We start from the raw sequence: 19,527 nt of genomic DNA on the forward strand, positions 1-19,527 counted from the left end.
TAGTTGACGAACCCAACAAGTTATTCATGCTTTCTGTCCTCGGTGTACTCATCTTTAAATGGCAATATAGTAGCAATACTGTCAGAATTGTCATGAGGATTAAATCCATTAACATACATTAAAGCACTTTGAACAGTGTCTGAACAGCATATAGTAAGTCCTCAATAAATGTTAACTGCATCTCATTACTATTGTGATGATGATGATGATGATGGATGTATTTTTGATATTTATGTGTTTTTCTTCCCCTATGAAATCATGGTGTTGTCTGTTTGACCATTCTGATTAGGCAAAGCAAACAGCTGGCATCCTACCTTGGGTCCCATTTAAAAAATTAGTATTAACCCACGTAGCCAGATTTTGGGAATCCCTGGTCTGTCATCTTTTAAAAATCTGGTGTTATTACCTGATGATTTTTACCCGAGACACTGGAGAAAAATCTGTATTACCCAGTTTATAGATTCTAATGAACTGAAGTCCCGCTTTCCCTGGAAAGGTCATGTCGGTCTCACTACATGGTTGGGTGAAATGACATTTCATGACAGTTTCCTGACAGCATGGCTATAAAACTGGACTTTACCCAAATCCAGATTATAATCAATGTCCTTATAATTAAATGTAAACCTTTAAATACAAGAAGTAGCCAAACGTTTCTTAAAAGCACTCTTCTACTTGTGTCGCCACAAATAACCGGGCTAGATTCTACGTTTCGGCCTTACAAAATAACCCTTCTGAAAGGATGGAGAGGACGAGACAAAAGTGGGCTGGCCATTTTGGAGAAAAGACCCGAGGCCGCGAGCCTCTGCCCTCGTGCTGCTGTGGCGCTCACCTGGGCTGCCTGGCATCCACCAGCTGGTCACCGATGGACGACTTTCTGAAGTGGATTCGCTCAATGCCCAGAGACTTGGGGGGAAGAATTCTTGGAGAATGAGGTACTGAACTCGATCGCTGCCCAGCAAGAGTGAAGGTGTCATTAGCTGTAAGAAGTAAATGAATGAATGAATAGGTAGGTAAGTAAATAAGTGAATAAATACTGTGCAAACACCCCAGGAAAGAAATGAGAAGATCTGGTGAGAAAGTGTTCCTCCAATGATGATGATTTCAGGAGCACGTGGCTTTCAGGAAATTTGTTTTTATATTTTATACACTGCAGAAAAGAAATGACTGAACACTCTGTGGGGCCTGATCCAACGCTGCCAATTCAATAAATGACTTAGGTGGAATGGCGATACTATAGGTTTTGCATCACAGAAAACCCCAGTGTGTAAAGGGCCAAGAGGAAGTTGTTTAACTTTGAAGTTCTTAGGCCTCTTTGGCTGCTGAAGGCTCATCCTGTCATTGGAGGGGATGCAACTGATCTACGCTGAGAGACTGAAGGCTGGTCTCCCACTAAGATCTGTATTTTGAAAGAGGAATGGCAAGTCTGACCAAAGCTCAGCTCAAAGGAAGATTCTGAAATGGTGCCACTTCACACACCATAAACCTGAGGGGAAGTAGAGCAGTGGGGGCCAAGGGCGCCCCCAAATTACTTAAATCCCATCAGATAAGAGTGCCACTCCTCGGCTGAAGAGCAAGGGATTACAAGGAAACACGGTGTCACCTCACATGAAACCCACTCCATCATGAAATGTATTGAACAAACACAACATTGTGCTGTGATACAACTTTGTTTCTATGAAACCGACATAGTGACATGTAACCCAATTTCTAAAATGTGTATTTCTTCCTAAGGAAAGTAATAGACTCCCCATTATCCAGAATACAGTGATAATCGCAGTCTACTCTATAATCTCCTGGTTTGATTTTGGACTCCAAACGTATAAAATGTAAGCCACCGGGAAAGTCTGGGTGAAGGTCTCCATATTATTTATGCAGATGTATAGTTACTTCAGGAAGAAGTTAAAAAAGTCTACAGAGCCTTACAAATCCTTAGCGAGAGACTCGCTCACTCATGCGATTTGCAGCCCTGCGATGAGGTGCCAGCCTGTGTAGAAGGTCATTGTAATCCCCCTCCCAACCTCTCTGCACAAATGCAGGGGAGTTCATTCTACTGCTCTCTAAAGAATAATAAGGAGGCTGCAGTTAACTAAAAAAATTATCTTCTTATTTCAGAATAGCTAATATTTTAAACCGAAAAAGGGGAGCTACTTACGATCATCACAGGTGGCAGTGTCGGACAAGGAGCTGCTTTCTGAGGGGATTATGTCTTCTGTGAATGACAATGACCGCCGTTAGTATAACTGCACATTTACACACCCACCGTGAGCTTAACAAAGCAATTCCTGGGAAGTGAGTGCGTCTTAGTTAGATAAGTATAACAGTACGTTAAGAATAATTACTATAAGAATGGACCCATTTACTACGGAAGATGTGAGCATCTCACGTGCTGCATACATATGACATTGGACTATTTCTTAGAATGAAACAGACTTCAAGGGAGTTTTGTTTTTCAACTAGTTTTCATCTAACTTCTACACGGGCGAGAACTTTACCCTACACACTGAATGTTTACAGCCCACACACTGGAAAGAAAAATCACGCCGTTCATGTCATAAATGCTAAACGCTATGGAACGTACACCTGAACGCTCATTTGAGAACCTGCTGTTAGTGTAACGTATTTCTAGACCCCTCTCCTGAAGAAAGGGGCCTTTTCTTAATTGAGCTGGACTCTGGGTGGTGCATTCGCTTTTCAGGTAGACCAGGTCTCTCTGAGTGTGGCTCCGCTGACCTGTGGACTGGGGAATTCTTGTTGGGGGAGTTGTCCTTTGCTTCAGGATCTCCAGTCTCCACCCACTGGACATCCACACACTTCACCCTCCGTGTTGACAATAAAAAAATTGCTTTGGACATGGCCAAATGTTCCCTGGGGGCCAACACTGTCCCTGGTTGAGAATCGCTGAATTAGGCAGACCTGCGTTCAAATCTTGGTAATTAATCTCTCTGAGCATCATTTGCCTCAATTTAAAAATGGGATAAGAACAGCGCCTAGTGAACATTAAATGAAGTGATGGATGGAAAGCCTTTAGCCCAGCCCTTGGCACAGGACGAGCGCTCACTACACATTAGCAAACTTACCACTGTTGTTACTTAGGGGCAGGGTCCTGGTGAAAGAACTCTGGTGGCTGGAAACGCCCCTAGTGCTCTCAGTGTTAGTGGTGCCCACCAGTGCTAAGAAACGGATGAGCAAAAAGAGGCGCCTCCGAGGAGTTGGTCTGCGTTGGCAAACCATTCCTGCTCAGTGTCAGGCACTGGTAAGATTACAGGCAAATGCGACACCTCGGTGTCAGCCCCAAAGCCTTATGTAGTGGGCCTCCCCATCCAATCTCAAATGTTAATCTCTTTCAGAGCCAGGCGGACTCTCTCTTAATTGGACACACGGTAGAGCCAGAAGGCAAGGTGCCAGCAGAGTCAGCTGTCAGACACACGTAAAAAAAATCTACCCAGTGTCAGTGCTCAACCACTGGCATCAGCTGCTGCCCAAGTGTCCGTCACTGTTGAGAACACTTGAATCCTGCACGATCTGGGAAGAACAGTCACAGCAAATGCGATGAGAGTCAAGTGCACTGACCAGCATGGAACACAGCCCCCACCAGGGCCAGCTGGTGTGCGCACAGCCACCCTCAGTTCTCCAGCTGGAGCTGGCTGACACGTGGTGCTGGAGCCTGTGCCCTCACTTTCCAAAACGACTGGCCCTAAGCCCGAGGACCCTTTCAACCTAGTGACCATATTTTGTCAAATCTAAGCTGTATAATTATTCTATATCCCAGTAAAATAAGAAAAAGTTACTACCGATCATAACTGTAATACTGTCTAGGATAAGAATTATCCCAATTTCACAGATGTTTAAATGTGAAAAATAATTCTTAGAATCAAAGAAATATAATCAGGTTTCAACCAATGATCAAGACTAAAAACCATGCTAATAAACATGTAGGGCTGACTGGAATTGAAATCTACCTAAATGAGATTTTTCAATTTACTTTTTTTTCTGAACATGAAAGTTTTAGATACATAATATTGAGAATTTTGAAAGTACTCCTGGCTGTCCCCACCCCAGATCGGCCCCCCACCCCGGTCAGGGGCAGGACCGGCTGGCCAACCACCTGTGGCCCCTCTCCCCAACCAGCCCCACCCCCGATGGGCCCCCACCACCCCGATCGGCCTGCGGCCCCTCCCCCCAGCCAGCTCCACCCCCGATCGCCCCCTCCCCCCACCAATCAGGGGTGGATGGGACTGGCCGGCCAACCTCCCAGGGCCCCTTCCCTGGCCGCTGACTCCCACTTGGTCCCCCTACCCCAATCAGGGGCAGGGCCCGCCAGACAATTGCCTGCGGCCCCTTCCCCCAGCCTGCCAGGCCCTGATTGGGCCCCAATCTCCCGCTGTGTCTTCCTCCCAACAGGCCTGGCCCCGATCCACCAATTGGGGCCGGGCCAGCCAGACCCCCCACCCGTGCATGAATTCGTGCACTGGGCCTCTAGTAATTATATAATGTTGGGAGTATGCTGCAGTGACAATTCTGTAGCTTGCCTTTCCGCATTTCCTGTGAGAGTATGAACATTTACCCATATTTTTAAGTAGCCTCCATAATGACAGTAATTGTGAGAACTCTTTCCTACCCACATAAGTTGGATAGGCCCTTAAAAAACTATACAGTCTGCGGCATTAAACCTCCAGGAAACTACAGCTCTCTTCTCCTCTGACTTGGCAAATGTGTTTCTTGCAATGACATCAGCTCAGTTAAAGGTGAATCTGTCTTACTGCGAACTCATATTGTAGTGAAAGCTCTTTTATCCCGAAAATTTAAGCAACGTAATAATATAGTATTATTACAACAGTGATAATGTCACTGAAAACCAAGTTTACGTACTTGTAAGACTGAAATTCCAAACCATTTTTATCCCAAGAAAGTTACTTTTATTCCTGTTTTTCCTTTTCTCTCACCAAATGAACTGATTTGGAAATGCTATATACCATCAAGGGTCTTGGCGACGGGACAAAAAAACTTGACTTGTTACTAACCTGGTAAGGGACCTGTCCCTTTCTGGGTCGGCTTCTTCCCACATCGAATTCGGTATTCATTTATTGCATTTTCAATCTCCTGCAGCTTTCTCACTGCATCCGTGAAATCTTGCTTTCGTTTTTTCTTCACGGTTTTACACAGGTCTGGCTCATTGGCAAGTTTCTTTGCAGCTTCCACCAGCTTTTGCTGTATTAGGAAATTGCTCTCCAGCTCTTGCAAAGCAGGGTCCTGCATTTACACAACGATGCTGTTTTATTTCTGTGGACACTCACTCATTCTCACACGTACTGGCACTGAGCCAGACTTCTTGTGCATTCTCAAACCAGATGCTCTCTGGGAATAAAAATCTCCTGGTTTCACTGCACAGGTAGCCTCAAAATGTTCCTCATCCGTTTACATCGACTTCTCACCCTCTTTCCCTTTCAAAGACGGGAATGGCCTTTCATTTATTTAGTTGGTGGGTAAAGGTCCTATTTTTCAAGAAGGGATTCTTAACCCAAGAGTCAGAGATGCAGAATGTTGTTTTCACAGGCATAGCTTTACAGACGTAAATTTGGGTTTGATTCCTTTCTCTGGGGGTTCCTGATTGTATGACCCCAGGCACACTGCTTAATTTTTTAATGATTCAGTTTCTTTTTATTGTAAAATGAAAGTAACATCTACCTCACACAAGTATATGTGCATTCTTAGTGCAGAGCTGGGTATACAGCGAGCACTCAATAAATAGCAAAGCTCACTCTATTATTGATGGAAACTGCTATCATTTTCTAAAGTCAAGATGGGTAAATTTCTATAAGAAACGAGGAAGGCCACAGGAAAACATGCAATGAGAACGCACATTCTATGTGGGCTAATAAATCTGCTATACCCGCGTGCCGGACATGTATCACCTCACTGAATACTCCTCGCCTCCCTTGGTGGGAAAATAATCACTGCACCCCTATTTTGTAGATGAGAAAACTGAGACCTGAGAATTAAGACTTCAACGAGGGAAAAGTATTTACCAAAGGCTGCTGCTGCCTAGTTTGAAGTGAAAGAGTCTAATGCAGGGGTGGGCAAACTTTTTGACTCGAGGGCCACAATGGGTTCTTAAACTGGACCGGAGGGCCGGAACAAAAGCATGGATGGAGTGTTTGTGTGAACTAATATAAATTCAAAGTAAACATCATTACATAAAAGGGTACGGTCTTTTTTTTTTTTAGTTTTATTCATTTCAAACGGGCCGGATCCGGCCCGAGGGCCGTAGTTTGCCCACAGCTGGTCTAATGTCAGCGTTCTTAATTCTTACGTCTCTCAGTTTATGAACATTTGGGGTTTGATGAGTGCTCCCTGTGTTTGGAAGAGTAATAACAAGTTTAACTGAGCTGTGCATAAGAGAAGGAATTCAGTTTGGCCTCTATTATCACTTTCAACTGGTGAGATAAAAACGCACCAGCTCAAAACCAACCGCCCGAGTGGCCCACGCTCAGCAGACAGCGGCTCTGTCTCTGTTCACAGAAACGGCGGCTGGTGCTCATACCTCTTCACTGGGGAGCAGGTTGTCATCTAACTTGAACGCGGTGCCCACACGCCTTCTGACCTGCGGAGGTTTCTCACCGATGCCCAGCGGGTACTCCTTTGGCATTTTGCCTGTGAGCTCCTGCGGGACAGAACAGAGCGACAGGACGATGGGTACTGGCCGGAGCTGTCAGGTACCATCTGAAGAGCCCCCCAAACAGAAGAGACTCACAGCCTCCCGCAAACAGATCTTCTTAAGCTCCTCGACTTTTTTCAGGAGCTTTTCTTGCAACAGCTTTTCCTTCTTCTTGAGTTCCAGGATTTTCTCTCGCTTTTGCTCCTCACTCACTTCCGAGTCTTGAGAACCTGGGGGATTGGAAGTGGGGGCAGGGAAGGTTTACCCACGGGATGTTTCCTTCCTTTTCGAAGGACAAAGGATTTTTAAGCCAAACCTGCTATTAAATAGTTTATTTCTTTTCTCCTTGTTCGTGAACATAATAAAAGGAAACGGGAGAACATTTTCTCATGCTCCTGGGCATCCAGCGGAGCCTGGTAATGAAACGTGCCTTCTGCGTTTTGGCTCAGTCACTTTTGGAGCAGTAATAAAATGCTTAATGTCTTAGACACACTCGAGGACAAATTTAACTTTTCTGAGCAGGTGAGATGTTCCTTGAGACAGCTGCTTAGAATGTCCTTTTAGAAAGCAAGCGAGCAAGGCAAAGGAATATTCTGTGCTTCAGATGCACAAGTTGACAGTGGGATTTTAATGGGAAAATGCATTTTGGCGAATACTTAGTGACAAAAGGTTCCAGGACTTCTTGGGAGGAATAAGAAGCTGATGGAATTTATCAGGAGAAAATGTCCTTTTAAGCTGCTCCTAGACACTCACTGTCTCTGCATCTGGTGTTACTTATGCAACCTGACTATATTTAAATTTATACTTTTTGAAACCAGCTTAAAATTTTTATTAAAAACTTCTGCATACTGTAATTTGGATATGCTTATTTATTCCCAAAATAATGGGTTAAAAGATGCATTTAAAAGTGGTTTAAACAACAACAATAAAAGTGAAATAAACTAAAGATTGCTGCACTCTCTCTAACCCCCGCCGGTTACCTGAGGAGATCAAGCTGCCATTGCTGGCCATGATGAACTGGCTTTTTGCCTCCAGAGTGACCAGTTTGGAGGTCCTCGGGGTTCCCATCTCCGTCAAATCCATCGCGATGTCGTCTAAACTTCTGGCTGAAGGAATTTTTGCCTAAAAGGTATACAACATTGTGATGGAATTCACTCAGTTAAGCCTCTGTCAAATCAATGAGTAAGTTCCTATAGAATAAAAAGGTCAACATGGAGGACAATTCAGAATTTTTACACATATACTAAAATGACACCCTTTAGAAGAAACAAGACTTAGGCTTTGTAGCTAAACGTATTAATAACGATTCATGACTGTCATGGTATAGTTCAATCATTAACTTTAAAACATCACCAGTCTACATATACACAGAATTTTTTTTAATCCTCACCCAAAGATATATCTTTATTGATTTTAAAAAAAATATTTTTATTGATTTCAGAGAGGAAGGAAGAGGGAGAGAGAGATAGAAACATCAATGATGAGAGAGAATCAGTGATCGGCTGCCTCCTGCATGTCCCCCATGGGGATCGAGCCCACAACCCGGGCATGTGCCCTTGACTGGAATTAAACCTGGGACCCTTTAGTCCATAGGCTGACTTGACTTTTAGGAGGGGAAGGGAGAGGGAGAGGGAGAAGGAGAGGGAGAGGGAGAGGGAGAGGGAGAGAGAGAGAGAGAGAGAGAGAGAAACATTGATCGGTTGCCTCCCATACAAGGCACAACTGGGGATGGAATCTGCAAACTAGCTATGTGCCCTGCTTGAGAATCAAACCCATGACTTCTTGGTGTATGGGACGATGCTCCAACCAACTGAACCACCCAACCAGGGGAAATCTGACAACTTTTGAATCAGGTTCTATATTGCTCTTTTTTAAAATATAAGAAAAATTAAAACAGTTGGTAGTAAAGTTTAAAAAAAAAAACCTAAAAGATGTGCTTTCATCTTTTCTGAGAATGCTTATCTTTTAAACAGAAAGCAAATGAGGGGCAGGAGCTTATTCCTACAGAACCTCGTCTAGTCACTTACTTTGCTTTGCTTCCGGTCCAAGTAAAACTGGTGCTGACTGATGGCCATCACCCAGATGGACTTGATGAGCGAAGAGTGTGCATACCAGGTTTGCACAAAGAGGCCACTTTGCCCAAAGGTCCTTCTTGATACCGAAATCCTGAAGATGAAGAAAAGCACTCAAATCACTGGCTTCTGGCCCGGCACGGCATGAAATGCTTCCAGTGAGTAATGTAATAACATCTCCTTCATTGTTTTTCTGCTGCCACCCGCATGCTGACAGAGCTCTGAGTTTCTCCTTTTATGACAAAGCCCATCACTCCTAGGTAATAACTCTCTGTAAAACTAGTGTATTAAAAAACGCATGCACACACTCAAAGGCAGATAAGGATTAGTCAAATTAGAAGCTGTACTGAAAACACGTAGCTAAAACCACCACAAGCAGCCGGGAGTAAATGGGATACTATTTTAAAGACAGAGACCTGGGGATCAGCACCTTCCTCAGGGAAAGAACATCGAGGCTCTAGATCAGCGGTTCTCAACCTGTGGGTCGCGACCCCTCTGGGGGTTGAACGACCCTTTCACAGGGGTCACCTAAGACCATCGGAAAACACATATATAATTACATATTGTTTTTGTGATTAATCACTATGCTTTATTTATGTCCAATTTGTAACAATGAAATTGGGGGTCACCACAACATGAGAAACTGTATTAAAGGGTCGCGGCATTAGGAAGGTTGAGAACCACTGGTCTAGATGGACTTGTCTGACTCGGGCAACATCAGAGGATGGACATAACGATGCTGCCTGAGAGTACCCAAGTCCAAACCTGGTCCAGAGGGCTGCCTGTGCACAAACCAGGTGAATCGGAGGACAGGGCGGAAGAAGGAAGGATGGGGGAGGGGAGGGAGGGAGGGACCAACGTTCATTTGTAGGAATTCAGGTCATCGTTTTGTGAAGGGCTGTTTCCCCCATCCCCGTGCCCTCCGGATAGCCATAACTGTATCAGCTTGGAGAAACGACAGTCCTGACTTTCATTAATGGTGATCACTTGGCAGCTGTTTTTTAAAGTGATCAGGAATACTCAATTTCAAAATGAGCAAGGGATCTGAACTGAGATATGCAAATGGCCAATGAGCACATGAAAAGATGCTCAGCCATCATCAGTCATGAGGAAAATGCCACTTCCCACCACGAGGATGGCTGTTAAAGAACAACTCAACTAAAAATAACAAGTGTTAGGGCGGATGTGGCGAAAATGAACCGATATGCACTACTGGTGCGAATGGAAAATGGTGTCACCGCCTTGGTAAACCTCTGGGGGTTCCTCCAAAGGTTAAAGAGTCAGCCCTTCGCTCAGCAGTTCCACCCCCAGGCACAGACCCAGGAGAAATAAACACACATCCACGCAAACGCTGCACGTGAATGTTCGCAGCATCACTCAGAGAGCCCCCAGGACCAAGCAGAGGGAAAGCTGGGCCCCTCACCTCCGTGGGTCGTGAACTTCAACAGCAAATTTTTTCTCACGGAAATATAAGTTCTCCAGCTGTTTCCACTGGAACAGCTAATAAATTAAGAAAACACAAAAACACACATGGCTTTAATTTATGTTAAACTTTACTGCATCTAGAAATCAGCTCAATGAAAAAAATAATCAAGAAGGCACACTAACAGTAAGCACGAACATGTGATGCAGTCTTTTTACAAACCAACGACAACCTGAAACCATTTTATCCCTCCTTCTGACAGTAATTTCCACCAACTCTTCCTTGAACAATAAAACTATGCACCGTGGGGAACATGCATGCTATTTCCTGTGACTCAACGCGATGAGAGCTGGTACAGAAATCCTCCGAGGTTCCGGCAAGCACATGCCTCCTGATCAGAGATGCTGATTCACATTTAAATGGAAAGATATGCAAAGGGACCGAAGGGTGCAGTGAGACCACGGATTATATTTCAAAGGAAAGCAAAGTGAAAGTAAGCCAGAACCCCAGGCAGGGGCAATTCTCCACCACCAGTTTCCTTGCCCACGAGTGTTCCCCTAAATGGGGCAGAAACCAGGAATTGGAGGCGGGGGTGGGTGGGGGTAAAGGCGCAGAGCCCTTTGGTGTCTGAGCCGGAGCCTCCGGGGTTTGTAACTTCCACATCCCCACTGCTGACGCTCTACTGCGGCCCCAGAGCTGTTTGCCAGTTGATGGAGAAGAGACCCTCCTAGCAATGTGCTTTTGAAAGCCACACAACTTGTAAAGGCAGCTCCTCACAGAGCTCAGTGTGCCTGCTGCATTTCCTGGCCCGTGACTCACGTTAGACGGTGTGCTAGCCGGAGCCCCGTCTTGTCTCTTGGACTTCATAGAATTCCTCTACTCCGACCCTAGCCTTGATTATTAGGGAAATAATAGCACAGTGGTTTCATTCCATTACTAGACTTTGGCTGGGTTTTTAACATACGTTCAAAGAACCTTCATAGAGCATTTTAATGATCCAAATAACTTCTCTGCAACGCACTATCAGTAGAACCATTTCCTGAAGCACAGGAACCCAGGTATTCACAGACATGTCAGCTCATGCGAGAACAGCATGATCTAAGGGTCCTGCCCACATGCAGCCAAAGGTGTTCAAACAGGAGACAGAAGTGTCCCAGCGAGACCCGCCATCCCAGCAGTGAAGCCAGCCCGCCCCCGGGGCACAGCGTCCAGCTCCAGCCCTCGCCCAGGCGGAAGGACTAGTGAAAGCTGAAGCTACGTACCCGTTTCCTAAAATGTCCATGGACGTGAGGCTTTCATTTCTTTTAATCCAGAAGTTCCAAAAATGGGACAGAACTGTGAGGGAACCCCCCGGGCTCTTTCCACCTCCCTCCCGGACGGCAGCCGGGTGAGTCTGAGCTGAGTTTCCTAAGACTTAGGCGTGACTCAGTTTCACACAGTGAGCCTCCCACGGCCGCCTCGCCGGCAGACAGCAGCCGCTCTTATCTGGGGACACCTCCCCGTCCCCCTCCTTCTTCCCACCACCGACCGGTGGGAGAGAGCAAAGTTCTCACCGGCAGGCTTTCCCCGGAGAGAGACTCGGCTTTAAGGGGGTACAGAGTGGATGCAGACGATCTTCCAGGGGAGTAAGTGGCTCTGGGCGCAGGTAGATTTCAGCCGAGCGGCCCGGGAGCCATTTCTACCTGGTTACTCACCCGACACACCAACAGGTTCTACAGGAAGAGCCGCAGCACAGCGCAGCTGGGTTTCCCTTCGCGTCCATTCCCACACACATGAGAACCAGGCCGGGCTGGAAACCCGATCTGCGAGCACCTCCCCCAGCACTCACCGCTGAAATCCTAGCGCCTGGCCTCCACTCAGCCCGTCCCTGCATCGGGGCCAACAGGCCACTTCCCTACCTGAAACCTTAAAGTTTATGCAAAAAGTGATTTCACGGCTGTGCCTGTGAGACTGACTTGGGATGACAAACTCGATTTGTGACAGTGGGTGCCCCTAGGGTGGGGACGGCAGAATGTACAGGGGTAAGTGGTACAGAAAACTACATTACAGTAATATCTCACTTCTTTTATTAATAAAAACAAGATGAAGTGAATATGATAAAATATTAGTAATCGACCATTTAAGTGGTTATGTAGGTGTTGGCATTTTCTTACCACTGTATTTTTTAAAAAATTAAAAGAAATGAACATTTCTCAAATTAAAACAATATGCTTACATAAAACGAACATAGGCCAGTCTACTTTATGCAAGAGCGCATGTCCACCTCCTAAGCATTCAGAGGCCTCTATTTTAGACACTATTATCATTATGATTCTTATCAATGATTGGGGCGTGAGGAAAATACTTCTGGTTGTAGCCGCCCTAGAGCCAGCTGGCAGCTGGAGACAGGCTAGCTGTTCTTTTGAAATTTCTGAAATCATTCTTCCTTGTGCCTTTATATGACATTTGTGCTCCTGATCTCAGAAAGGCAGATGGAGTGGCAAATGGCAATGGAGCTGAGGTGGATGGTTCATTTACTGGACGGTCGATCACCCAGTCAGCACTCCCCAGGCAGCGCCGCCACACAGCAGGCAGCTAACTCATTTTCATTCCCTTGCTTTCTGCCACTGTTTCCCTTAAAGGATAAATCAGAGCCCCTCCACAGCCCCCGTCAAAATCATAAGGAGATTTCAGACCAATGGAAGGAAAAGAGGAAACTGGACAAAGAAACATCCCTCAGCTGACCTGACGGTGTGGCCGCCCCACTGAGAAACGCTCATGCAGGAGGCAGCACTCTCAATCACCGGGAGTGTGAGGACCCAAAGAGACCATCCTGCATTCGAGGAAAGGGCGAGAGCTCGAAGGCGAAGGAACCGATCTTCTATCATGTGTAACAGTTGGTGCCCATATAGGGTAGGACTATTACCAGGCATGATGTCTTAAGGTAGGACAAGATTATTATATATATTATTTATGCACATGTGTGTATACACACACATTTGAAATTTTCATATTAAAATTGAATACAATATTTAGTCCAAGCCAAAATTACCATTCTCAGAGATCTAAAAGAAAAAAATGAGTTTTGTTTGCCTTGCAACACAAAGGTAAGAGTATGAAACTAGACTGCTTTATAAAGTGATCATTCAACAAGCATAATAACAACCATTTGTTAGTATTTATTATTGTTTCTTTGACACTCTCTAGTAGCTATAAGTTAGAAATTATGCTTTTTTGGGAATCTATGGTGGAAATATTATATGACAGAAATAAAGCTACATGTTAGGTCGTCCAACTTTCTTTCTAACCTACACCCATCTAGAATGATCCATCGTGCCCTTCAGCCTCCAAGGAAGGAAGTAGATGACAACAGAGGAAATAATAGCTGGGATTAACTTTGAGACTGCAAAATAGATAGACAGGAAAGGTAGGAAAGGAAAAGAGGAGCAATAAGAACAATGACATTAACAAAGAGATCATAAAAAAGCTACAACAGGAAGAGAACACATGCTAAGGTCAGTAAGCATCCTGCCTTACAAAAGAAAGTGACAAAAAATTTAAAAACTGATACAAAACCAAAGCAGAGTCAAACCCTATTTGAGAGCTACATTACCAGTCATATTTTGCTTCTTTTATTAAATATGCAACATGTAATCACAATAATCCTCAGATGTAAAGGAAGTTGATAGTTCCAGAAAAACTTGCCACCCATTATTACACTTTATTTAATGAAATGCATGGGTTGGATATTTAAGCCATTTTCTTGAAATCTACCCTCAATTAGTGTAAACTTAAAGAACCAGAAGAAATCACCTCTTCCCCATTCCCACCCCACGATCTCAGTGGTTCCCTAAACATGAAATCACTGTCCTGCTGGAAAGAAAGGCTGCAGGAAAGCACGGGGACTTTCAGGAGCCTCGGTGACGCACGCAACAGTGGCTTGTGGAGCCATTTACTCGTTGTGAGCGGTTCTGTTCTTGTTGGCGAATCATGGCCAGGTCCCCTTTCTCGTGGGGCTTACCTGAACCAATGGGACCAAGTCAGACTGCCTTGGTTTGCATTCAGGTTCCACCACTCGTGTTTTTTTAAAAAATAAACATATTTTTGTTGATTTCAGAGAGGAAGGGAGAGGGAGAGCGCGATGGAGACATCAATGATGAGAGAGAACCATTGATTGGCTGCCTCCTACATGCCCCCACACTGGCGATTGAGCTGCAACCGGGGCATATGCCCTGCCGGGGATCGAACCGTGACCTCCTGGTTCATAGGTCAACACTCAACCCCTGAGCCACGCTGGCCGGCCCACCACTTGTATTTTATTTGGCAAGTTGCTTAACTTTCCTGAGTCTCAGTTTCCTTATCTGTAAAGTGGGACCAACAGCGCCTGCCTCAGAGGGTTGTTGGAAGGTCCGGTGAGCTTATGTTTAGGAGACACTGAGCCCAGTGCTTGGCTCAGAGTAGATGTTTGGTAGGTGACAAAGCTACTTGTTCTGTTCGAAGGCCCTCAGTCCAGGTCCCGAATTTGCTCATGCCCATATGCAGATGGAGGTGGCCACTTGGCAGGCATAGAACGAGAAACAGCTTCTGGATCCCAAAGCTGCCTTTCCGCTGGTGAGCAACAGCCAAGTTATTCTGTTGACACACCTGTATCACCCAGGCTTCCAATTCTGTGAGTTTCTGTAAAAACTGCGGTATTTCTGTTGATTTTATCAGTGGTTTCTGAACACACCCTCTAGGTAGGAAATGTGTTCACTGATCCTGCACCATGGAGGTCACAGAGGAGGGGGGAGTGGTCAAGGCACGCCTCCGCCCCAGGGGGACGCCACCTCCCTCCTGTCTCGGTGCTCAGTACCGGAACGTGCCCCAGCAGGTGCAGAAATGCTGAGGAGTGCACCTGCCGCCGGCCACAGGGACCTCCTGGGTTTTGAAAGACTGAGAAAAAGCCTTTGGACAGTACGGATCAAAGTGTCTTTTTGAACCTTGACAAACTGAAAGCAGACACCACCCAAAGGTTTAACACTAGGCAAGGACAGGAGAGATGTCACTGAGGCTTTTACAAAATACATATACAATGGAACCTCATTTCTCAGAGTTAGTTCGTTCTGGAAAGCTTTTGCAAAACCAAATCGTCTTTTCCCATTAGAAAGAAAGTAAATTGAATTAATCCGTTCCAGACCCTCAAAAGATTTAACCTTTCTTATACACGGTACATGTCTAATGTACTGTTTAATCTATAAACACTTTAAAAACAAAAAGGACATGAAATGTCAATGAAAATTTAACAAAAAGGAAAGGAAATGTGCAGTAAAAAATGAAAATTTAACAATCATTGTAAGCAGCAACAAAAGCAAAAAATACCACGAAAATGTTCACAGCACACTATCCTGAGATTGTAACAGCGGTGAACTGACTGATTCGCGCCTTCTCTCCTTTGTCACCAAGAGATGCGTCACTGATCGTACAGGGATCAGCATGGAAGGCTTGTCAGGTTGAGAAGCAGATTGTTGGAGATGGGAGATGTTCCGAGAACTGAGGTTCCACTGTAATAGCACTTATAACACAGGTTAATCATTTAACTGCAAATCCACCTAGAAATGACTAAATCTGGGCTGGTCACAGCTGTAGTGTGTGACTGACATCGATGACTCACACAGGGCCACCCTCTGCAGTGACCCGAAGAAAACCAATCATGGTATCATTGATTTATTCATTTTTCATTAAAAAAAAGGTTACATTTGATGAACATGCTATTCATGAGCCAGCTAGTGGACCTGGTTTGCCTCCTGAAGTACCACAAAAATAGAATTTTGCCAGAGTATAGGCGTTGAGAAAACCAAATTGACCCACCAGCCATCTTCCTGTCCATCAATGTTCATGTGACTGAGATGGCATCTTCCCAACAGCTGGATGGGGAGGTACTACTTTTAGTTCCATTTTACAAGAGAAAACTGAGGCTCACACAGGCTTCAGCAAACTGGCCAAAGTCACATCCCTAAACAGGGGCTGAGCCAGGATTCCCAGCCAGGCAACCGGGCTCCAAACCCCCAGTGCCTACCACAGCCGCCATCTGACCTTTCTCACCAGGAAGAGCGCTCTATGGACATTTGTGTGTCAACAAAAAAAGAAAGAAAGAAAAAAGCAGTAACTCCCAGTTCTACCTCACAGGAAGGAAAATGGATTCTGAGTCCCTCGCATTTCACTTAGACCAGCAGTTCTCCACCAATGACTTTGCATCCCTCGCCATCCCTCCACCCAGGATGTCTGGAGAGGTCTGGGACATGTAAGTTGGTGATGTGCCTGTGCACTGGTCAGGGGAGTGTATTGCTGAGGGAGATAAGCTTTTTGCTCTAAAAACAACCCCTCATCAGACCAGAAGAGGCCCTGCTGGAAGTGCCAGGGATGCCAAACTCGAGTTCCCTAAACACCCAAATGGTACACACTCCAGGGGTGAAAATTACTTCTTCACAAGTGATGTCATTCCTTCCATACACAAAACTTCCCATCTTACATGCAAGGAGTAAAGTTCTGGTATTTTGAAGATGAAGTTCTGGGTATCAGGAAATGCATCACATTAAACCCTGACCGTCTAGGAGGATGCTCTCCCCCCCAGGTTTCCTGTGGCTGAACCTCTCGCCTGGGGCTGAGGTCAGGGCTTCCTGTGCAGAGGCGCCTCGGAGCGCTCCCCGCGGGCACCTGATGCAGCCAGAGTGGACCGGCTGCTCTGGGCACCAGCATGGCATCCCCTCTCACGGGTTGGTACCTAGTCTGGTTATTATATTTTCAACTATATCCCTAATTTTGAACATAATTCTGTCTTCCTTGATGACAGGAACTTGGCTTTTTCCTTAAATAAGATAAAGAATATAAAGTACTAGCTTGGGGCCCTTGCAAACAGAATGGCCCCAATAATTTTTTTTTTTTTTTTGGAAAAAAATAAAATTGGTACATTGCACTGTCTTGCTAGAAATCTGTTCCAGAAGGTGGAATGATTTAAAATGAAAGCAATCTTGCCCGGCCGGTGTGGCTCAGTGGTTGAGCATTGACCTATGGACTAGGAGGTCATGGTTCAATTCCCCATCAGGGCACATGCCCGGGTTGTGGTGCATGCAGATCAATGATTCTCTCTCATCATTGATGTTTCTATCTCTTCATCTCCCTTCCTCTCTGAAATCAATAAAAATATATTTTAAAAAAATGAAACCAATCTTTAGTCATAAGCACACACGGAGAAACCTTTACTGTGTGTGCCTCTTCATAGAACAAGTCTTCACAATGCCGTGGGCACTGTTTGGTTTCTCTGCCTTTGGACGAGTCAGCCCTATTAAAGAGCTTTCTGTATGTGCCAACAATTCAGCCATTTGGCAAATGCCAGGAAATACAAGGGAAAAGACATAATGAAGCCTAATGGCTTTGCCTGTCCAGCAGGCGCTGCTCTTCCTCAAACGCCCTCTCAGCTCCGTGGGGAACACTTCCCCGCTGAGCTCTGGCTACAGTGGCCTCCCTCCTTCCCCTCTGTGCACACTATTCTCTGACGGGGACACACCAACCCGCTCCCCACAAGCCCGGCTCCTCACCCTTCAGGTCTCAACTGGAACGTCACCTTTCTCAGAGCGGCCTTCCCCAACACACCCTGTCCTCCACTCATCCTGTGACTGTCCTGCCATCTTGTTAATTTCCATCAGAAACTACTCAAAATGCATACTTGTCTTTATTTCTTGCTTACTTCAAAGGAACCAATACAGTGGGACAAAAACTACTTATCTCCCTCAGAATCGATTTTTCTGCCTTCTTCTCTAATCTTACTTGAGAGTATGTCTTTTTAGTTGATGAGAGAAAGAGAAACTCATTTGCAACCTGAGTATAAATCTGACCAGAAATCAAACCCACGACCCTTCTGTGCATGGGACGAAACTCTAACCACTGACCCACACCAGCCAGGACGTTCTTCCTTCCTCCTAGTAACAGAACACCTTGAGTCAGGCCTTGCCATGGTCACCTGGAGCCTGCACTCTCCAGCCCCCTTGCAATTAGACTTGGTGACTTTATGAAAAATATGGCTGCTTGCCTTGGATTCTTTCCATTTGCCTGCTGGTTTTGAAATGGAATGGATACTTGCCAATGTCCAACCCATTCTCTGAGAGTTCCTTGTCTTAGAAGAGCTGCTTAAAATCCTACCTGAGATTAACTGCTGCCCAGTAAACTTCCTATAGAGCATGTGTGAACGGACAATGTCTGCCGAGTGAAGGAATTCACTGGCTCGCTGGGTTCTTGGAATGATCTTTGGGGTACATGCAGTAGACAGAATGATCTGAACTTGACAGCTGAGAAAATAAAAGCCCAGAAAGGTTGAGTAACAGCTCCAGGTCAGCCAACCTGTAAGCAGGAGTGCAGGGCTGGCTCGCACTTCAAATCCAAGCTTCAGGATTTGAGTTCTCCACCCACTGAGTCTGCAGAAAGTTGTAACCATCAGATTGATTATTGGTGTGGCTGAAGCTTAATTACACACTTTACAAACAGGATGGACAGGTCTCCCGTTGACATGTGGTGACTCAGTTTTCCCCTTCACACTGCACTGGATTTTGTGTTGATGTAGAAAGTGAGCTGGACAGCACGCCTCCCCTCCTATGGTGAGCCTCACCTAGCATTTGAGCAGCGTTAGAAGCGGTCTCCTAATGGAGGCCCTGGTGAGGCGATAGTTGTAGAAAGGCAAGGGGAGGCTAGAAAGGATCGAGATGGCTCTGCTTAGAAAAACAAGCAAGTCACTATGAGTTTAAGTGAAACGAACTCTATACTTCTGCGGTAAAGAAACAGAAAGGCATTTGTAACTTAACATAACTGGTCTAGGCATTTGGGAATACCAATAGTTTTTATTTTTATTTTTATTTTACTTATTTATTTTTTTTATATACCAACAGTTTTTTAAAAACCAGTTAACTGAAGGCTGAGAACCTTTTCTCCTCACCCTGCGATGCCCGGGGCGATTGTAAGACTTTCTCAACCTGACATAATGCAGAAAGATACTAATCTGAAAAAGCATTTCCCCCCCCTCGGCATCCACGTCTGACAGCGTCACCTGCAGGCCATCTCTCTACTCCTCCTCGCTGACTGGTCCCAGGTGGGACCCCTCGCCGGGGGATAAGGCAGTCAAGGCGTGACTTTGATCAGCCACTGACCCCCTGGTCTGCATCTTGTGAAGAACAGACATTTTCCTTGAAGTACTGAATGAACCATAAAAGCCGAGAAGAAATACAAGTCTGCGTGTTTTCTTTTTAAAGTAAAACTTCATCATTTTTAAGTTCAAATGTTCTGCATTTGAAATGCAGTTGAGTTCTGGTGTGCTTTCACATTCCCTAAGAGTTCGCAGTGACACATTTTGTGCTCAAAGGGAGGATTAAAAA

At 45.3% G+C, this 19,527-nt stretch overlaps 1 protein-coding gene across 4 annotated transcripts in view; it reads right to left on the bottom strand.

Annotated features, from left to right (window-relative positions):
* FRMD4B (FERM domain containing 4B) overlaps nt 1–19,527 on the bottom strand; it is a 295,154-nt gene that overhangs the window by 11,604 nt on the left and 264,023 nt on the right. For all 4 annotated transcript variants that reach the window (XM_070390990.1, XM_070390991.1, XM_070390988.1 and 1 more), the window contains 8 exons: nt 10,151–10,227; nt 8,683–8,821; nt 7,636–7,777; nt 6,752–6,885; nt 6,542–6,661; nt 5,022–5,250; nt 2,153–2,209; nt 830–977 (listed from right to left, as the gene is read on the bottom strand). In XM_070390990.1, the coding sequence (XP_070247091.1) occupies nt 830–977; nt 2,153–2,209; nt 5,022–5,250; nt 6,542–6,661; nt 6,752–6,885; nt 7,636–7,777; nt 8,683–8,821; nt 10,151–10,227 (1,046 nt within the window). The remainder of the gene's footprint in view (nt 1–829; nt 978–2,152; nt 2,210–5,021; nt 5,251–6,541; nt 6,662–6,751; nt 6,886–7,635; nt 7,778–8,682; nt 8,822–10,150; nt 10,228–19,527) is intronic.

The sequence above is a fragment of the Myotis yumanensis genome, unplaced genomic scaffold, assembly GCF_028538775.1.
Source record: "Myotis yumanensis isolate MYYU_CA2020_CCGP unplaced genomic scaffold, mMyoYum1.0.hap1 SCAF_14, whole genome shotgun sequence".
Classification (NCBI taxonomy): domain Eukaryota; kingdom Metazoa; phylum Chordata; class Mammalia; order Chiroptera; family Vespertilionidae; genus Myotis; species Myotis yumanensis.